This window comes from Odontomachus brunneus, unplaced genomic scaffold (genome assembly GCF_010583005.1).
Source record: "Odontomachus brunneus isolate Ranch 3 - 2012 unplaced genomic scaffold, Obru_v1 Obru_scaffold_097, whole genome shotgun sequence".
Classification (NCBI taxonomy): domain Eukaryota; kingdom Metazoa; phylum Arthropoda; class Insecta; order Hymenoptera; family Formicidae; genus Odontomachus; species Odontomachus brunneus.
The window spans coordinates 488478-504567 of record NW_022639547.1 but is presented as its reverse complement, the minus strand read 5'-3'; the positions used below and the strand labels follow the sequence as shown (position 1 = coordinate 504567).

Below are 16090 nucleotides of genomic sequence, written 5' to 3'. Positions count from 1 at the left end.
ATATATATATATATATATATATATATATATATATCTATCTATCTATTTATCTATCTATCTATCTATCTATCTATCTATCTATAAGTCTGTTTTTTGTAGCTGCACTGCTGAACTGATGCAATATATTTAAGTGAGACAAATATACGTTTTCTCACTTTAACTTATTGCACTAGTTCAGCAGTGCAGCTACAAAGAACAGACCTTATCTATCTATCTATCTATTTATCTATCTTCTTTCTCTCTCTATCTCTCCAGTTTGCCTTGTCTCGATCGAAATGACGCCAACGTCAGGTTTAACGCTATATAATCTCATTTGAAGATTAATGTATCGAAAATACAGATGTTCCAAACAAAAATGTCCCTTTTCTGTGTAGATATTAAGAATTAATTTTTTGGGAAATTGTTTTCTGCATGGAGAGAATTTTATAGCAAAAATTCCTACAAAATTTTGTAATGTGTACTTATCGCATCAGTACACATTATTTCAGAAGTGAAAAAACCAATAAATCTATCAATATTCTCTCCATGTGAACGATGACAACAAATTTTAACGGATCATAACGTCAGCGCGTTCCCGCAACATCGTTCCGTTCTAGTTGCCCGTAATATTCTCGTTAATGGGGCTGGTTTTTACTGGCGGACTAAAAAAAGAGGATGCACTCGGTCCCTGCCCTGGGAATCTATCCATTTCTCATGACGACACGCAAAGAAAAAAAAAAAGAAAGGAATGATATTTATACGAATAATAATCGCAAGACTCACCGAGTAGAAATTTTGGCGGCAAATTAATCTAACAAATTACATTAAGTTCGAAGACTCCATGAAAAGTCTCAATCTTGTAAGCAAGAAATATTTACAGCAATGTTACTGCAACATTATTCAATAAAAAGTCTACAAACATACTCCTTACATTCAACCTCCATTTTGAATGTCGATCAGCTTGAATTTCAAATCGGAATATCTCTTTGCGCGTTCTCTATAAATTACTTATATTTTCATTAAAATCGGAGACCTTATAGAACAAATAATTTGACATACCTGGAAATATGGAATGTATCGTTGCCTGCGCCTCGGCATGCTGCTTCCCTCCACCCCGACCTTCGTACCCGATTGCTTCGTTGTAGTACTCTAGAGATTCCTTTGTTGCACTGACACTCGTGTAAATAAGATTCGATCGCTGAAGATGCGTTTCAACATGCTGTGGACGATAGTACGATTGAGTCAAACGTTCTAATATTCTCTGAAACAACGCTGAAAATCTTTTTTTACACTGAGGAAAAAATTATCTTAAAATCAACAAATATTTTTTGGGGGCCATTAACATATTTACTTAAATCTAAATTCTCTTTATTTAAATCAAATATTATTTATCTAATTTAAGTAAATAATATTTGGTTTAAATAAAAAGAATTTAGATTCAAGTAAATATGTTAATGGCACTCATCACGAAATATTTGTTGATTTTAAGGTAATTTCCCAGTAAGCAAGAAACATTAAATTAACGTTTAGAAACGTTGACTTCATGTATATTGTTTGGACATTTTTTAATAATATTGCATTTATATTTTTCACATGTTATTTTGTGATATGACTTTTCTGAATCTAAACTGTCTTTTGTTTTTAAACGTTTTAAAAACATTACAAAAAATATATTTTTTAAATGTTACTTTAACATTTATTTGAAATCAATGTAACATCTTAAAAATATTTCTGCCGATTAAAACGTTATGGCAACCCTATTTCAACATCCCATACAGCACAAATCTTCAAAGAACGTTCTAATGAGGTTCTAAAGACATTCATACATTCTAAGAACATCCTAGAACATTCTCTGAAGATTTTGTGCTGTCTGGGATTATTGAAACTTCCAAATCGCGGTCAAAGTATATTCATAATGATACAATATTAAACACATATTTGACAATGTTACAGGTTTTTCAATATCATTGTAGCAACGTTGTATTAATAATTTCTTGCTTACTGGGTTTTCTTTCAGTGTACGTACTATACTCAGGTAGCAAGGTGACGTCTTAATGACGTCTAAATGACGTCTTAGTAGGTTTTCAACGCCGTCAATAATTTTAGAACACGGCCTGGAATCAACGAAGTATTCTAATTACTTGGAACTTGAAGTGAAGATGCATCCTCGCGCATATAACACCGGCTCGAGATACAATGAGAAACTTTCGAAAAAGTCTGCGACGCGAGAATGCGAGTTTGACCGCCTTGAAGTTCCAGAATACTGTTAGTGTCACGGCGACTGGCCGCTCGGTGGTCGAAGCCACTAATCCGATGTTCTAAATAAATATTTGGAAGATGAAGTTGTACAGCCTTTAGAAATATTCCAAAACACATCCCAAAAAATCGCAAGTCACGTCCGAATAGGTTCGAACAAGTTCTTACCCGCTAAAAGAAATGTTTTGAAATGTTTTGAAATGTTGACGCTGCGTGACCTCTCGGCTACGCTCGTTAACTGACGGTAGGCGAGACTTTTTGTTTCCACTTTGTTTTCGCGCACTCTCGCGCCACTCGCGCTCCTCCGTGATCCGAGTATATTTATATTACGTCACGAGCGGGCGAGCGCCACCCCTCTTCAGCGAGTTGCAAACCTTTTCATGCAAATTTTGCTGGCCGCATGCACGCTCTCACGCGGGATTTCTTTCAATCGCCTCCCTGTCCTATGATTGTGCATCTTACGACTCTGCCGGAAGTCACAGTTAGATTTCCAAGAAATTTCGATGGTCTAGAACGTTCGATCGCGTCCTCCAGTCGATGTCGCGTTTATTAATATGTGTTTCTGTGATGAAATAGTATCTATGCGAGTGTCAGTGTCACGAATATTATCTAGAATATCATCACGAAGCAGAGGAGGGCCAGGATGCTGAAATGTGAGAGAGTAAAATTGAGGACGCCGGGACGCCGACGCCATCAGGTACTTACAAGTGTTTGAATTGCTTATTATACAAAAAATTTCTGATTTTATCAAGTTTCCTGGTGAAAATTCAAGCCGGCAGTTTGTGCTATTATTTGGCAAATAATTTGTAAGTATATAAAGGTTGGTTTTAGAATCTAACCTATATTTCATAAGTGTTGTTTTCTGCATTTAATAATGTTCCTTGATTTTTACAGAAAATCAACACCAACAATTATAATAATAAGAGAAGTATAAATAAGGGAGGTTTGTTGGTTTACCCACTGTTTACTTATCCAGATAGCACAAAGGTTTCAGAATCATTCTGGATACATTCTAAAGTAATCTTAAAATATTGTACTAATGTAATATTGTAAGTATATTGATCGTTTAATACTTGAGTTTACAGAATAAGTTACATAACTAATAATTATTCAGTCAAATTAACAATAAAGATTAATTGCAGATAGTATATAATCAAATATTACTTAACACTAAGATAAGCAAACTAAAATTTTTTTTAAGGCACAGTATAGAAAGATGACAGTAAATAATCATCTGTTATGAGGATTGGATTCTTGTACACTGAGAAGAAATAATTTGACCAAAAAATGTAGTTATTATTAGTGCTAATTATGCCTTTTCATTATTCTCACAAAAAATAGTGATAACGATATATACATGTAAAATTATCATTATTATCATTATAGTAACACTATAGAAATGGTTTTGCTGATTATAATTTTTTTACTATGTAATTATAATCACTAAATATTTTTCTACAATGTTATATAGGTTTTGTCTCGAAATTCTCCATTCTTCAATCTTTAAATCTGACTTTGAATTCTTCCACTTTTAATTTAAACAGAATTTTGCGTTTAATATAGAAGCACAATTTCAACTCGAGTTCTCTCTTTTTCCTTTTCAACTGGGCATTGTCCTCTTTCACCTGAATCATGCAATTGATTACAATAACTCTGTAGATCTCGTGTTCGCCTGATTCACCTGTTTCTTTCTCGAGCACGTGTTACATACGTCGCAGCGCGATTTCCGCTCGCGCGTATTCAAATTCGCGCGATCCCGCCCCCGTTAAATGCAAAACAAAACGGGGCACATCGGGCGCGTACGCGAAAGGACCATAAATCACGATAAAAGGGCGCACGTGCACCCTCTCGCGCGAAACCGACGGAAAACTATTAACACTTTGTAACGCGCGCGAAGGCGAGGAGACAAGGGAGCAAAGGGACGATACGCGATCTAAATGAGTTCTGTCGCGCGCGAATCCTGCCGTACAGAAAAAAAGGTTTGCTTGAATTAACCAAATATCTGGTCGAATATGAACGATCCAGAAATCTCGATCGAAGTAACTCGAATTCTGTTTGAGTTAACAAAATTTTTGGTTGACTTGAACAGAATTCGAGTTACTTCAATCGGGATTTCTGGATCGTTCATATTCAACCAGGTATTTGGTTAATTCAACCAAATCTTTTTTTACGTGCAGGAAGCTTTCCTCGTGGAAAACGCGTCGGTGAAATTTTGCTTCTACATTAAACGCAAAATTCTGTTTAACTAAATTAAAAGTGAAAGAATTCAAAGTCAGATTTAAAGTGGATTGAAGAATGGAGAGTTTCGAGACAAAACCTATATAACATTGTAGAAAAATATTTGGTGATTATAATTACATAGTAAAAAAATTATAATCAGCAAAACCATTTCTATAGTGTTACTATAATGATAATAACGATAATCTTACATGTATATATCGTTATCACTATGTTTGGTTGACTTAAACAGAATTCGGGTTACTTCAGTCGGGATTTCTGGATCGTTTATATTCGACCAGGTATTTGGTTAATTCAACCAAACTTTTTTTTACGTGCAGGAAGCTTTCTTCATGGAAAACGCGTCGGTGAAATTTTGCTTCTACATTAAACGCAAAATTCTGTTTAACTAAATTAAAAGTGAAAGAATTCAAAGTCAGATTTAAAGTGGATTGAAGAATGGAGAGTTTCGAGACAAAACCTATATAACATTGTAGAAAAATATTTGGTGATTATAATTACATAGTAAAAAAATTATAATCAGCAAAACCATTTCTATAGTGTTACTATAATGATAATAACGATAATTTTACATGTATATATCGTTATCACTATTTTTGGTTGACTTAAACAGAATTCGGGTTACTTCAATCGGGATTTTTGGATCGTTCATATTCGACCAGGTATTTAGTTAATTCAACCAAACCTTTTTTACATGCAGGAAGCTTTCCTCGTGGAAAACGCGTCGGTCCTGAAAGCACCTGCCAGGTTCAGTCTGGTCTGACGGAATAATTCATGGAAACGGAGGCTCGACAATTAGGTAATAAATAGTAGGAACACCCAGTCAGAGCAGAGCCAGCCACCCCCTATGTCTATCCCTCCCTTCGCGTTTCGCTACGTCGTGCTCGTTGAAATCGACAGGGGAGTGAATTAATAAAACGACCCCCGGCTGTGTGTGTGTGTGTGTGCGTGTGCGTGCACGTACGCCCATGCGTGCACACTACCCGGCGGCCCGCCGCACAGATGTGACCCTCCGCTAGAAGGGATATTTCTTTTATTTTATTGCCGGAGCTTAATGGAATAGTTTGCATGCCGGGAACAATCAACGCGCCGGAATATTACATTTCTCGCTCGAGCCGAGGACCACCGGTGGAGGAAGGAAAAAGGCAACCGGATTAGATCTCTGTAAACTGTTCGTGTTTTTTCAACTCACGGAGATGATAAGATTATTCCGCTTCGTGCGTTTCTGAGCAGAGATCATTTAAAATCTGAATTGACTCGTATCACTCGCACACAGCGAATGCTTTCATGTATGCTAACGAACATATAATTTAAAAAGAAGTTATCACACAGCTAAGTATATGGCGAAAATTTATAGTGAAAATTACTATAATATTCGTATATAAAAATACAAAATATACTATTTATATATATTATATAAGATACTATATAATTTATAATAAAGATTAAATAATAAAGATAATAAAGATTATTATATAGCATTTTATAATTAGGAATAAATTGATATTTTTTAACATTTGATTGTTCTTTTATCTGATGTCTTATTTATGTTTCAGGGGCTGAGGTGTGCTATTAAAAATTTGCTGTTTCCAGCTAAATTTGCCATGTTCCTTAGTTTGCTGAGTCTATTTCTGCACTGCTAGAAACTTAGTAAAATTAAAGAGAATTAAGTGAAAAAATATAACATTTCGCGCGATATCCCGTATCATAAAGAAGAAAATTGCAGACACGCAAAAATAATAGGATTAACGGCGGATAACGCGCGATTGTGTCCATTAAATGTAATGTAGTGTCGCTACAACGCGTGACGACAGCTTTTTTTCTCTTTTTTCGGTTGTAACTCAGGCCCGTGCTCTGAGTAAGTAGGGACACAATGCACGGGGTGGAAAACGGTCCCGTCACTCTACCAGCACCGCGTGAGATCGCAGATTCGAGAATCCCGTGTGTCGACCATTAATAATCGTCTTTCTCTTCCTCTCTCTTTCTCTCTGGGACACCCCACGTCCCTCCGATGACACGCGTAAATCTGTCGCTAAACGACTCCTTTAACACGTTTACCGCCGCGTTGATTTCCGCTGATCGCGAACAGAAGCTAAGCCAACGATTGAATTTCCAGGGTTCGCGGCGTCCACCGTGAAAACCGTACGAGCGAAGATTTCCTGGCGCAAAACAGTGTCGCCCGATCGACTTTTCACGGATGGAAGGAGAACGAGCTCGACGCGCGGAGAGAAACCGGCCGCAGTCAACTTGGCTCGGAGTTTTCGGCGAGGAATCTTCAGCCGCCTTTGCTGGCGGTCCTTCGGTCTCCCTCCGGCGCCACTCCGGAGATCCTTATTAGAACGATACGTCGGATTCGAGGCTGAGAATTCCCTCGGCCCAGCGGCTGGGGCCCGCATATAAAAGTGCGTGCGCGGCAAATCGCACCAGCGGAGACGCCGCATTGAGCGGAGGCGGTGGTCCGTGAAACGCATTTAGCTTGTTGGTACACAGAACTCGACGGGACACGCGAGCCCTGTTCTCCCCGCGCATTGTGTGCGTGTGAGTGCGTGCGAACGCACCCACGTGCAAGTGCGAGCCGGGCGCGTCGATGATCGTCGAGAATCCGCTCGTCACTTTTCAGGTATCGCGTTCGTTTTCTTCCAATCCGCTCGATATAGAAAGTGATAGACCAGTCATTTGTATCGTAACGAATCAGGTGCAAGAAGACAAAATATGTTAACATTTTCCATTTTTTTCAGACACACGCTTTTTCTTCCCGACCTGAATGCATGTAAAAAGGGCCCGTTCGCATAATCCGTCACCTGCATTGTATTATTAGAGGGATTACGAATTTCCGGGCGTGTCCTCCACGTGGAGGTCGCTGTCCCGTGCGACCTCTCCCTCCCCTTTCTCTCTCTTTCGCTGCCTGTTCGCCAGCAAAGAGATCAGATTCCACTCCAAGTCCCCTATGAGCTCTTCTCGAAGGCGATCCTTCGGAATACGACAATAAAACCGATTCGTGAGTGGAGGGAAAACAGAGTCGAGCAGATGCGGGCCTCCATCGACTTGTTCTGTCAAAACATGGACGACGTTTTGTAAGTAATATACATGGAAGAACAGAGAGAAGAGCGAAAAGAGGAGGCCTCTTCGCACTTGAAATTTATTGCGTCCGATCACTCTTGCTTTGAGTGAGAGTTACGTTATATTTATCTGCTTTATATTTATCCACTTTTTTATCTGCTATTTTGCCGTGCAAAATAACAGATCCGAGCTTGAGTATTTCCATTTCGCAGAGTATTGAGCCGCGACGCCCGCAGTCAAATTTTGTCTACAGATTCGTAAGATTTACTCGATCGTGTCCTCTCGATCTTCTAGCTTGCAATTTCGGACAGAATTTCGCGTAAAGAAGAATAGCTTTTCTAATTAATTAATTTCTACGTATCGAGATTCTTTTATGTAGGATGTACACACGACGCGTCTCTCTAAATTACCCGTAATAATTCTTCAAGTTCCCGTGTATTCGGCAACACATCGATTATTACAGCTTGCTGAACGGGCCGATCAGCACCGTCATAATTTATCGCCGGAAGCGTGACTTTGTGCCCTCTATTATGCAAAATCACAACAGGATCTCTCGTCGTCCACTCAAGAGAATCGCCTGCTCTTCTCTCTTTTTCTCTCTTATTCTCGTTCAGCCCCGAAGAGATTCTGGAGGGCGAGAGAGAGTCATCAATTACAATTGGAAATAAATCGAAGGCAGATGCAGCGATCGCCCGCAGGGCTCGTCGCGGCGGGTGACCGATTTCTCACCCCTCGCAACCCCCCGCGGACAATACGCTGTTTTCTCCAAATACAAAACGGTACACGAGCTCGGTGAATTCCCGAATTCGTTCTCGTTTCATCATGATGCCTTCATCGCGAGAGATGATGGCACGAACAATTTCGAATGATTTTAAAAATATCTTTTTGCGCAAAGAAATTTATTTGATAAAATTTAATCGGATATTCTGATCGCGGAATTTGGTCAGAAATATCCGTTTGTTAATTTTTTATCAGATAATTTTGCTCAGTGTACCGTTTTTAATTATCTCGAATATTACGTTTATCTAGAATCTCTCTCTCTCTCTCTCTCTCTCTCTTTTTCTCTCCCTCTTCCCTCGCTCTATCTCCACACTGACGACATAATACGCGAGAAGGCAATCGAATTATCGGTCAAACCTTATCGTCTGACATGCTTGGTTCCTGCCTCTTTTTGACAACTTAATAAAGAAATAATCGGTCACTCCATATAAAGTCCGTAACGAGGCGCGATAGCTCGTTTATCTGCGGACTACAGGAAGCCGGTAGTGGGTCCGGGTGGCGATAACAATTCTTCGCGAAGCCCTGCGAGATGTGAGAACACCGTCGGTATAATTCACCGACTCAAAGTGTTAAGCCGCGATCGGCCGCGGAGATATCGAGATTCGTCTGTAATAATAACGCTTGACAAGCAAAACTCGTCTTATTCGTCACGGTTCTATATCCATAATGATGGTACACAATGATGAGAATATAATTAATCGGGAAGATACGCAAATTGATTTAGCGCAATAATAAAGTTTTACGATTAAGGCTCCTGGGGAGTCGCATCATCCACCTCTTTTTAATGACGTCAGAAGCGAGAAAACGCATGCTAAAAATTCTTGCAAAATACGTCGAGATAAACAGATATATTCACAAAACAACATTTGCGATCGATTAAGTACACCTCTAAAATACTCCGTACACTTTCCTTTTATTCTAAAAATCAATAGATAATCGGAAAATTAATATAACAAGATAATGAGGAAATTAAGTTAAAAAAGACGATTGCACGTCACATTTATTTTATAATTATTTGTTGATTGTTAGAACAAAAGGAAAGTGTACGGAGTATTTTAAAGGTGTACTTAATCGATCGCAAATGTCATTTTGTGGATATATCTGTTTATCTCGACGTATTTTGCAGGAATTTTTAGCATGCGTTTTCTCGCTTTTGACGTCATTAAAAAGAGGATGGATGATGCGACTCCCTAGGAGCCTTAAATTGTGCCCAGCAGATTGTCTGGAGGAGCCGTTGTCTCTCACGTCGAAGAATCGCGAAAGGTTGCACCGCAGGGTCACTCGATACTTACGACTCATCGAACCGAGCCGTCCAAGGTCTCGGTGCATCCTTTGGATCCACGTACGGCTTCTTATAAGAATTCCCTCCGCGCCGAATGCACGTCATTATGTTACATATCGTGGTGAGCGTCGCGCAACTGCACGAGCTCGTCGCTCCTCCCGTCTCTCCGCGCCCGAAGGAACTCGATACAAAATCTGGTCGAAAAACGAATAAGTAATATCTCTCGAACAAAAGACATCTCTTAAGAACCGACAGATCGATCGTTGCGAATCATCAAGCTTGTCCTTTTTCAAAGAACTGCTTGAACTGGTATAAATTAAAGTGAGACAAGTATGTATTGTTTCACCCTAACTTATTAGTGCATTAGTTTAGGAAGTTCTTCAGGAGAAGAATTGACCTCTTAGCTGCGTTCAGCAGAGAATGCTGCTTTGCAACAGTCGTAGAATTCGTCAATCTGATTGATATATGCTCTTAGATTTGGCCAAGATAAAGTTGCAACGCGGCTTTCCCTTCAGTTCATTTTCAGTTCATTCTTGTCTCATCAAGGAAACTTTATATATTTTATATATAAAGTCGAACGTAATTGGTAGAAATTTTTCGAATCAACTCTTCAACTCTTAGTATCGATATTGATATTAATACTGGTATCTTTATCGTTAATTAGCGAATTTCTGACATCGCGAAGGATGCCTTTCATTGGAACGTTTCACCTTTGAGTTTCGTTCTTCGCGAACAAATCCGAGGCTATTCAGTCGCTTAAGACAATAAAACGGATCCGATGGGGAGATCGCTGCAGCGCGCGATCCGATTTGATGGGATCGGGATAATGCCCCCTGGATTGCTGCGCGCTCCGGTGCCCGACGGCGTTCTTCCTGAAAAAAGGGACTCTCCACCCTCCTCCCGTCGCTGCGCAAATGCGGCGCAGGATCAGGACGCATTAACGTCGACGGTAACGACGATCGTGTCGCGCGATTCGATCGTCGTGAGCGTCCAATATAAATTGTCTCTAGTCAGGTTTCGTATAAATTATGAAAAATCAATTGTAGGTTTGCAAGAAAGTCGAGATGGAACGTAGTGAAAAATATTCGCGTCTGGAATTATATTTATTTGCTGTCATCTTGGCACTTGGATCATATCGGTTAAGCTGTCATACAATCAACGCGACGGTCAAGGTGTCGAACAAATCGCAAGTTTCCAAGTCAATTTTGGGTCATAATTGCATCATTGCATCTATGGCGAGGATCATCCAAATGCAAGCTCCTTCCGGAGGCTGGATCTTTTAGGTAGCATCATTATTATTCCTAAAGTGTCTATTTTCAATATTTATTACTATTTTCCTCTATTCCATTTCAGTGCGAGCGTAGAGAAAAGGATGAAACGGACGAAACGAAGAGAGAGAATCCGAACGCAAATGTCAATCTTTAATCTATAAACTCTTTACAAATATGTACAATATAACAAAAAGACTTTGCGACGGCGTCCACATACTTAACTAAAAGGTGAAACAGAAGGTAAACGCATACGCAACGACCCGCACTGACTCATACTCGTTTAGCCGAACGCGGAGGAATCGTGATTCATACATTTCGTCAATGACGAGCCACTGCGCCGTGACGTAATCGTCATCACGGTCGTTGTTTTCTTCTGTCAATTGGACGCGGTGATATATTCGCGAGGAGACATTCTCGCGTGAGCGAAAAGTAACGCATAGATTACTTTCCCTCACTCTCCTTCTCTTTCTCTCTTTCTCTTTCTTTATTCACAGTCTGAGACAAGTTGGCGAGACCGTCAGTCGTACCATTTGCTTCGACATTTTTCTCGAAACATTCAGACGTTACTTTAGACTTCTCCGACGTTTGCTTGAGCGATAATCTCTCTGTCTCGTGGATACTGAGATTTAACGAGAAATCGCTAAATTGAAACCGAAATCCGACGTGTGTGTACTTCGGTAAATCTGAAAACAAACCAAACGGCATGAACGTGACACGTGAAGCAATTCAGTTAGAATTGGATGCGTGTAATTTGACTCGAGCTTTTCATTCGACCGATCTTTTTTCCGCGCGGTACTCTCATTCAAGTCACACCGAAGACGAGGTTGTTGGTACGATGATTCGCGCGATTTGCCATCGGCGCGTCACCTGTCGCGCGTTATCGGGACTCGTCAGTCGAGCGGACTCGTCACATCGCGTCTTATATACGACATATATATGTATATAATATATATATATATTGAAAAATATGTTCATTAAGCGTTCCCTCACTGAGAGTTCTACTTGTCTGCGTGTTTCAGGGGGAATTTATTCCCATAAATACAATACAATACAATTATCGGGGGTGGTGGTCGGTCGGCGGCGGTGGCTTGCACGGGCCTCAGTAGGCCCGCAGTCGTACCTCCATCTCGGCATCCTGACGATGCGGCAGGTGGGACTCGATGGCGGCGGCGGTGGCACCGGCGGCGGCCGCGCCGCTCACGTGTCGGCTGTGATGGCCGTGGTGATGGTGGTGGCCGTGGTGCTCGTGGTGATAATGGTTGAGATGCGGCGGCTGCGCGGCGCCGCTCCGGTAAGCCCGTTGCTTCTCCTCAAAGTCGCGCAGCCGTTGATTGTAGCGCTCGAGCTGTTCACGCAGTAATGCGTCCTCCTCGGCCGCACGTTCCTCGTCGTATTCGAGGCAGCCGACCCCGTCCAATCGCTCCAGGTCGATCCAGCCGCGCCACCTCACGCACACGCCGTTCATGATCAGATGCGAGCGTAGGTGTACCTGGAACACACGCCGCGTCATCGGGAAGCGCGATTAGCAATGCGTGCATCGAAGGGAGAAGGCCTCGCGCGGATTTCGTTGCACAAACTGCGATCGAATCAAATCAGAAGAGGAATCGAGTCAGGCGCGATAATAGCAAGGACTGGGAGTGCTGAAGATAATGTAAAAGAGCCAATTTCCTCTAGTTGTCCGAAATTGATCTAAAAAAATTAATATTTTCAGAAAGTCTATTTTTGAGATCGACAATTTAACATAGAACTTTGTATTGCAGGATTTAGTTGACGGTACTCTTAAAATTCTTTGGAGTGAATCTCATACTAAAGAAGGGTTCGCCGTGAGCTCGTCGTGATCGACCATTCGCGGTTTGCGATCTCTTAGTCTTTCTTTTTCCGAAATTCGCCGGCACCGGTAAGAATCGTAGGAAGGACTCCATCACGAGCCACGAGCCACAAGTTTCAATCACGTCCTGGCTCGTTCTTTCTTCCTCTCTCGGCCAACAACGCTTCTTATTTCCGCGCGGGACGATTACGCAGATTGGAAGGTACGAGGGCCTTCGCGGTCCACCTCGGAATAGATGGGGGAGATGAAATTGAGAGGTGAGCCCGCACTCTCTCGCAGCCCTCGTAAGAAATCAATTACGAGCGAAAGTAACTCTCTCGCCGATGGCTCGCTCCAGCCTCAAGCCATAAAATGCTGCGGTACAATATGCTATTATCTCGCGCATCTTAGTTCGTTACAATCTTTTTTATACAACAAGCCGGAAATTTTTAGGAAAATGCGTCAAGGCTTATTTTAATTAAGTTAAAACGTGTCGTATTTCCTAACAAAGTTGAAGATCCGTCGCGAGATATATCGAAATAAGATATATCATTTTATGTATATACCTTATAAAATGGACCGCACCTATTATCTCCTGTGAACCGTCAAAAATAGTGGAATGCGGTCTTCACTGAGATCAACTAGATCAAGATCTACTAATTTGGTAAATTGCAATTTTTTTAATATTTCTAATAGTTCAGGAGATAATAAGTGCGACTCACATTTACAAGTAAAACTGCCCAAGTGTAACACTCCAAATTTTCTAATACTTTGCACACATTTATAACATAAGCCTAGAAACCATACAAGACCATTTCTAGCTGCCCGTTTTGTTATAAAACCAAAATAACATAACTTAAAATCTAGAAATCTGATCTTTTACCGAAAACCGAAAATCAATGACTTTGCAACGATGGCCCTTTAAGCCTGAACCCTAATACACCTAATACCATATTCAATAATTAAAGATAAAAATTCAATATTCAATGATTTAAGGTTCGAAATTCAAGAATTTAAAATTTCGAATTCAGAAAGAAATTTCAAAAGGATTCAGAATTTATTGAATGAAGGTTTCGAGGTTAGAGGTATGGAAGATCACACTGTTGAACTTTAAGTGTTTACTGTTCATGGTTTCAAGGTTTTTAGGGTCAGCAGTTTCAGGATTTTAGGTTTCGGGATTTATGATTTTGAGTTTAGAGTTTTGGGTTTTATGGTTTAAGTCTTTACGGCTCTAAGATTCAGGTTTAAAGAGCCATCGTTGCAAAGTCATTGATTTTGGATTTATAAAAGGTCAAATTTCTGAATTTTAAGTTATGTTATTTTGGTTTTATAACAAAACGGGCAGCTAGAAATGGTTTTACATGGTTTCTTGGCTTATGTTATAGGTATGTGCAAAGTATTCGAAAATTTGGGGTATTACACTTGGGTAGTGTTAGTTGGATACTTGTTAGTTGAACTGTAATGTATACATATAAAATAATGTATCGCGATATATATATATATTTTTTTATGATGTATTTTATATATTTGATATTTTTATATTTATTTTTATATTTATTTTATATTTATTTTTATATTTATTTTTATATTTATTTTTATATTTATTTTTATATTTATTTTTATATTTATTATTTTATATTTATTATTTTTATATTTATTTTATATTTATTTAATATATTTTATATATTTATTTTCATAATGAGATATAAAGTAAGATCTTAAGACAAACGCGCCCCGTCAATGGAAGCGAATCGACGTTACATCTCGTTACATTCTTTCGCGTTGCAGCGGCTTACAGCTGCGTCGTCGACAATGCACCGCGGGGCGCACTTTTATGCGATAATAATCGAGCCGCGGGGTGCGACGATGGGTAACGAGGTCTTAAACGTTTCGATAATCGAATCGCTCGCGGCCTCTGTTTCCAAAGGGCTCGATCAAAATTCCCGACCTGCTGCGACGAGAATACGCGCGTCTTCCACCGTATCGTTAAAACGTGTCAGATTTTTTTGCAACAAACTGTCAAATGAGGGAACAATTATTAAATAAATGGATAAATTTGTAGATGGAAACTAAACGTGAAGTATCTGTTTCCAGGTTGAAGCGTAACGCGCTCGATCGTTGCGAATACAACGCGATGAAAGAGATTCCTCCAAGAACGAGGCGGAAAGTTTTGTTCTCGTGCAATCTTATACATATTAATGCGTCTCCGGGTAAAACGGAATCGTCGCGCGCTGGATCTTACACGGGCTGCATGTTAACTCAAGTCCGAGACACGTGAGCGTAAGATGACGTCGGGAAATACGTCGAGTCGGTCGACGCAACGATATTTACATGCACGCACACTCTTATCCTTGCAGGATTTCCTCGTAAGAACAAATAACGTCCGCAGATCCGACTATTCTTATCTATCCTAGTAAATCTTACTGAAGTTCATTTCATTTTGTATTTGTTTCTCTTAATATCCAGAATCAGATCCACATTTGTCGCAACGAGCTTTGTCACTCCAATGATATTGCAAGACGAATCGTGAAGGCGTATATATTCAGCAAAAACTTGAGACTTGTAAAAAGATCGACACGACCAAGAGAAAGAGAAATAGGCAAAGTAAATAATATCTGCAAGTCTCCGACTGTTCTTATCTATCCTGGTAAATGTTGAGGCCATATTGAAACTTATTTTATTTTACAGTTGCTCTCTCATCCGGATGTTGCTTTAATATTCGGACATCGTCGGATCAGATCCACATTCAACGAGCTTTGTCACTCTAATGATGTCGCAAGACGAATCGTGAAGACATGTATATTCCGAGAACAAGAACTCAAGGCTCGTAAAAAAGTCCCGACACGACCAAGAGAGAAAGAGACAGTCTGCATCCGACTTCGTCATTAGTCATCGTCGTCCGTCTCCCTCCTCGTTCTCACGACGAGGAAAGAACAGTAGGAACATTTGTTTTTCTCCTTCTTCCGCTTTCGCGTACGGGCGTGACCGACCATTATTATTACCGTCGCACAATATCGCCGAGCGACATTTAGAGTGTAACCCTTTCTGATTTGCATCAGCGAGCGCCGCGAGAGGAGGAGAAAAAACGTGAAGAAGAAAAAAGGAAAGCGAAACGAGCAGCGAGAGGAGTCGCGCGACGAGGGAAGGGGTGCAGAGAACGGGCGACTCTAAATCGCACAAGCGGGACGAGCGACCGGCTATTTTCACGGGTCCTTTTGTTTTTCGGTAGGCGTCGCCGCGCGGCGCCTTTTTGCGCACCGTCCGGGTCCGTCCACTGCAATGGTCCCTCCAGAGGAGAGCGCTCGAGCACATTCGTCAACGATATCCTGACAGAAAGGACGACGCAAGCGGCGAGGGGCATACGGTCAGCATGGCGTGTCTTTTGTCCTTCTACCTCCCCCCCCCCCCCCCCCTTTT

General features: G+C 40.6%; 1 protein-coding gene and 2 long non-coding RNA genes across 6 annotated transcripts in view; 2 read left to right on the top strand and 1 right to left on the bottom strand.

Annotated features, from left to right (window-relative positions):
- The first annotated feature begins 4664 nt into the window (after positions 1-4664).
- LOC116848631 lies at positions 4665-7568 on the top strand. The gene is made up of 4 exons (XR_004378993.1): positions 4665-5272; positions 6030-6037; positions 6590-7093; positions 7212-7568. It is a non-coding gene; the product is annotated as an uncharacterized LOC116848631 (long non-coding RNA).
- A 3338-nt stretch (positions 7569-10906) lies between these two features.
- The window catches only part of LOC116848629 (protein big brother-like), a 9588-nt gene continuing 4404 nt past the window's right edge, over positions 10907-16090 (bottom strand). The window contains exons 3-4 of the mRNA XM_032824928.1: positions 11987-12355; positions 10907-11549 (exon numbers count right to left, since the gene is read on the bottom strand). Of these exons, the coding sequence (XP_032680819.1) occupies positions 11493-11549; positions 11987-12355 (426 nt within the window). The 3' untranslated portion in view covers positions 10907-11492. The remainder of the gene's footprint in view (positions 11550-11986; positions 12356-16090) is intronic.
- LOC116848630 overlaps positions 12351-16090 on the top strand; it is an 11349-nt gene continuing 7609 nt past the window's right edge. For 3 of the 4 annotated variants that reach the window (XR_004378991.1, XR_004378989.1, XR_004378992.1), the window contains exons 1-5: positions 12351-12896; positions 14768-15039; positions 15140-15277; positions 15362-15609; positions 15733-16037. This is a non-coding gene — a long non-coding RNA (uncharacterized LOC116848630). The remainder of the gene's footprint in view (positions 12897-14767; positions 15040-15139; positions 15278-15361; positions 15610-15732; positions 16038-16090) is intronic. The other variant, XR_004378990.1, reaches the window with a different exon arrangement.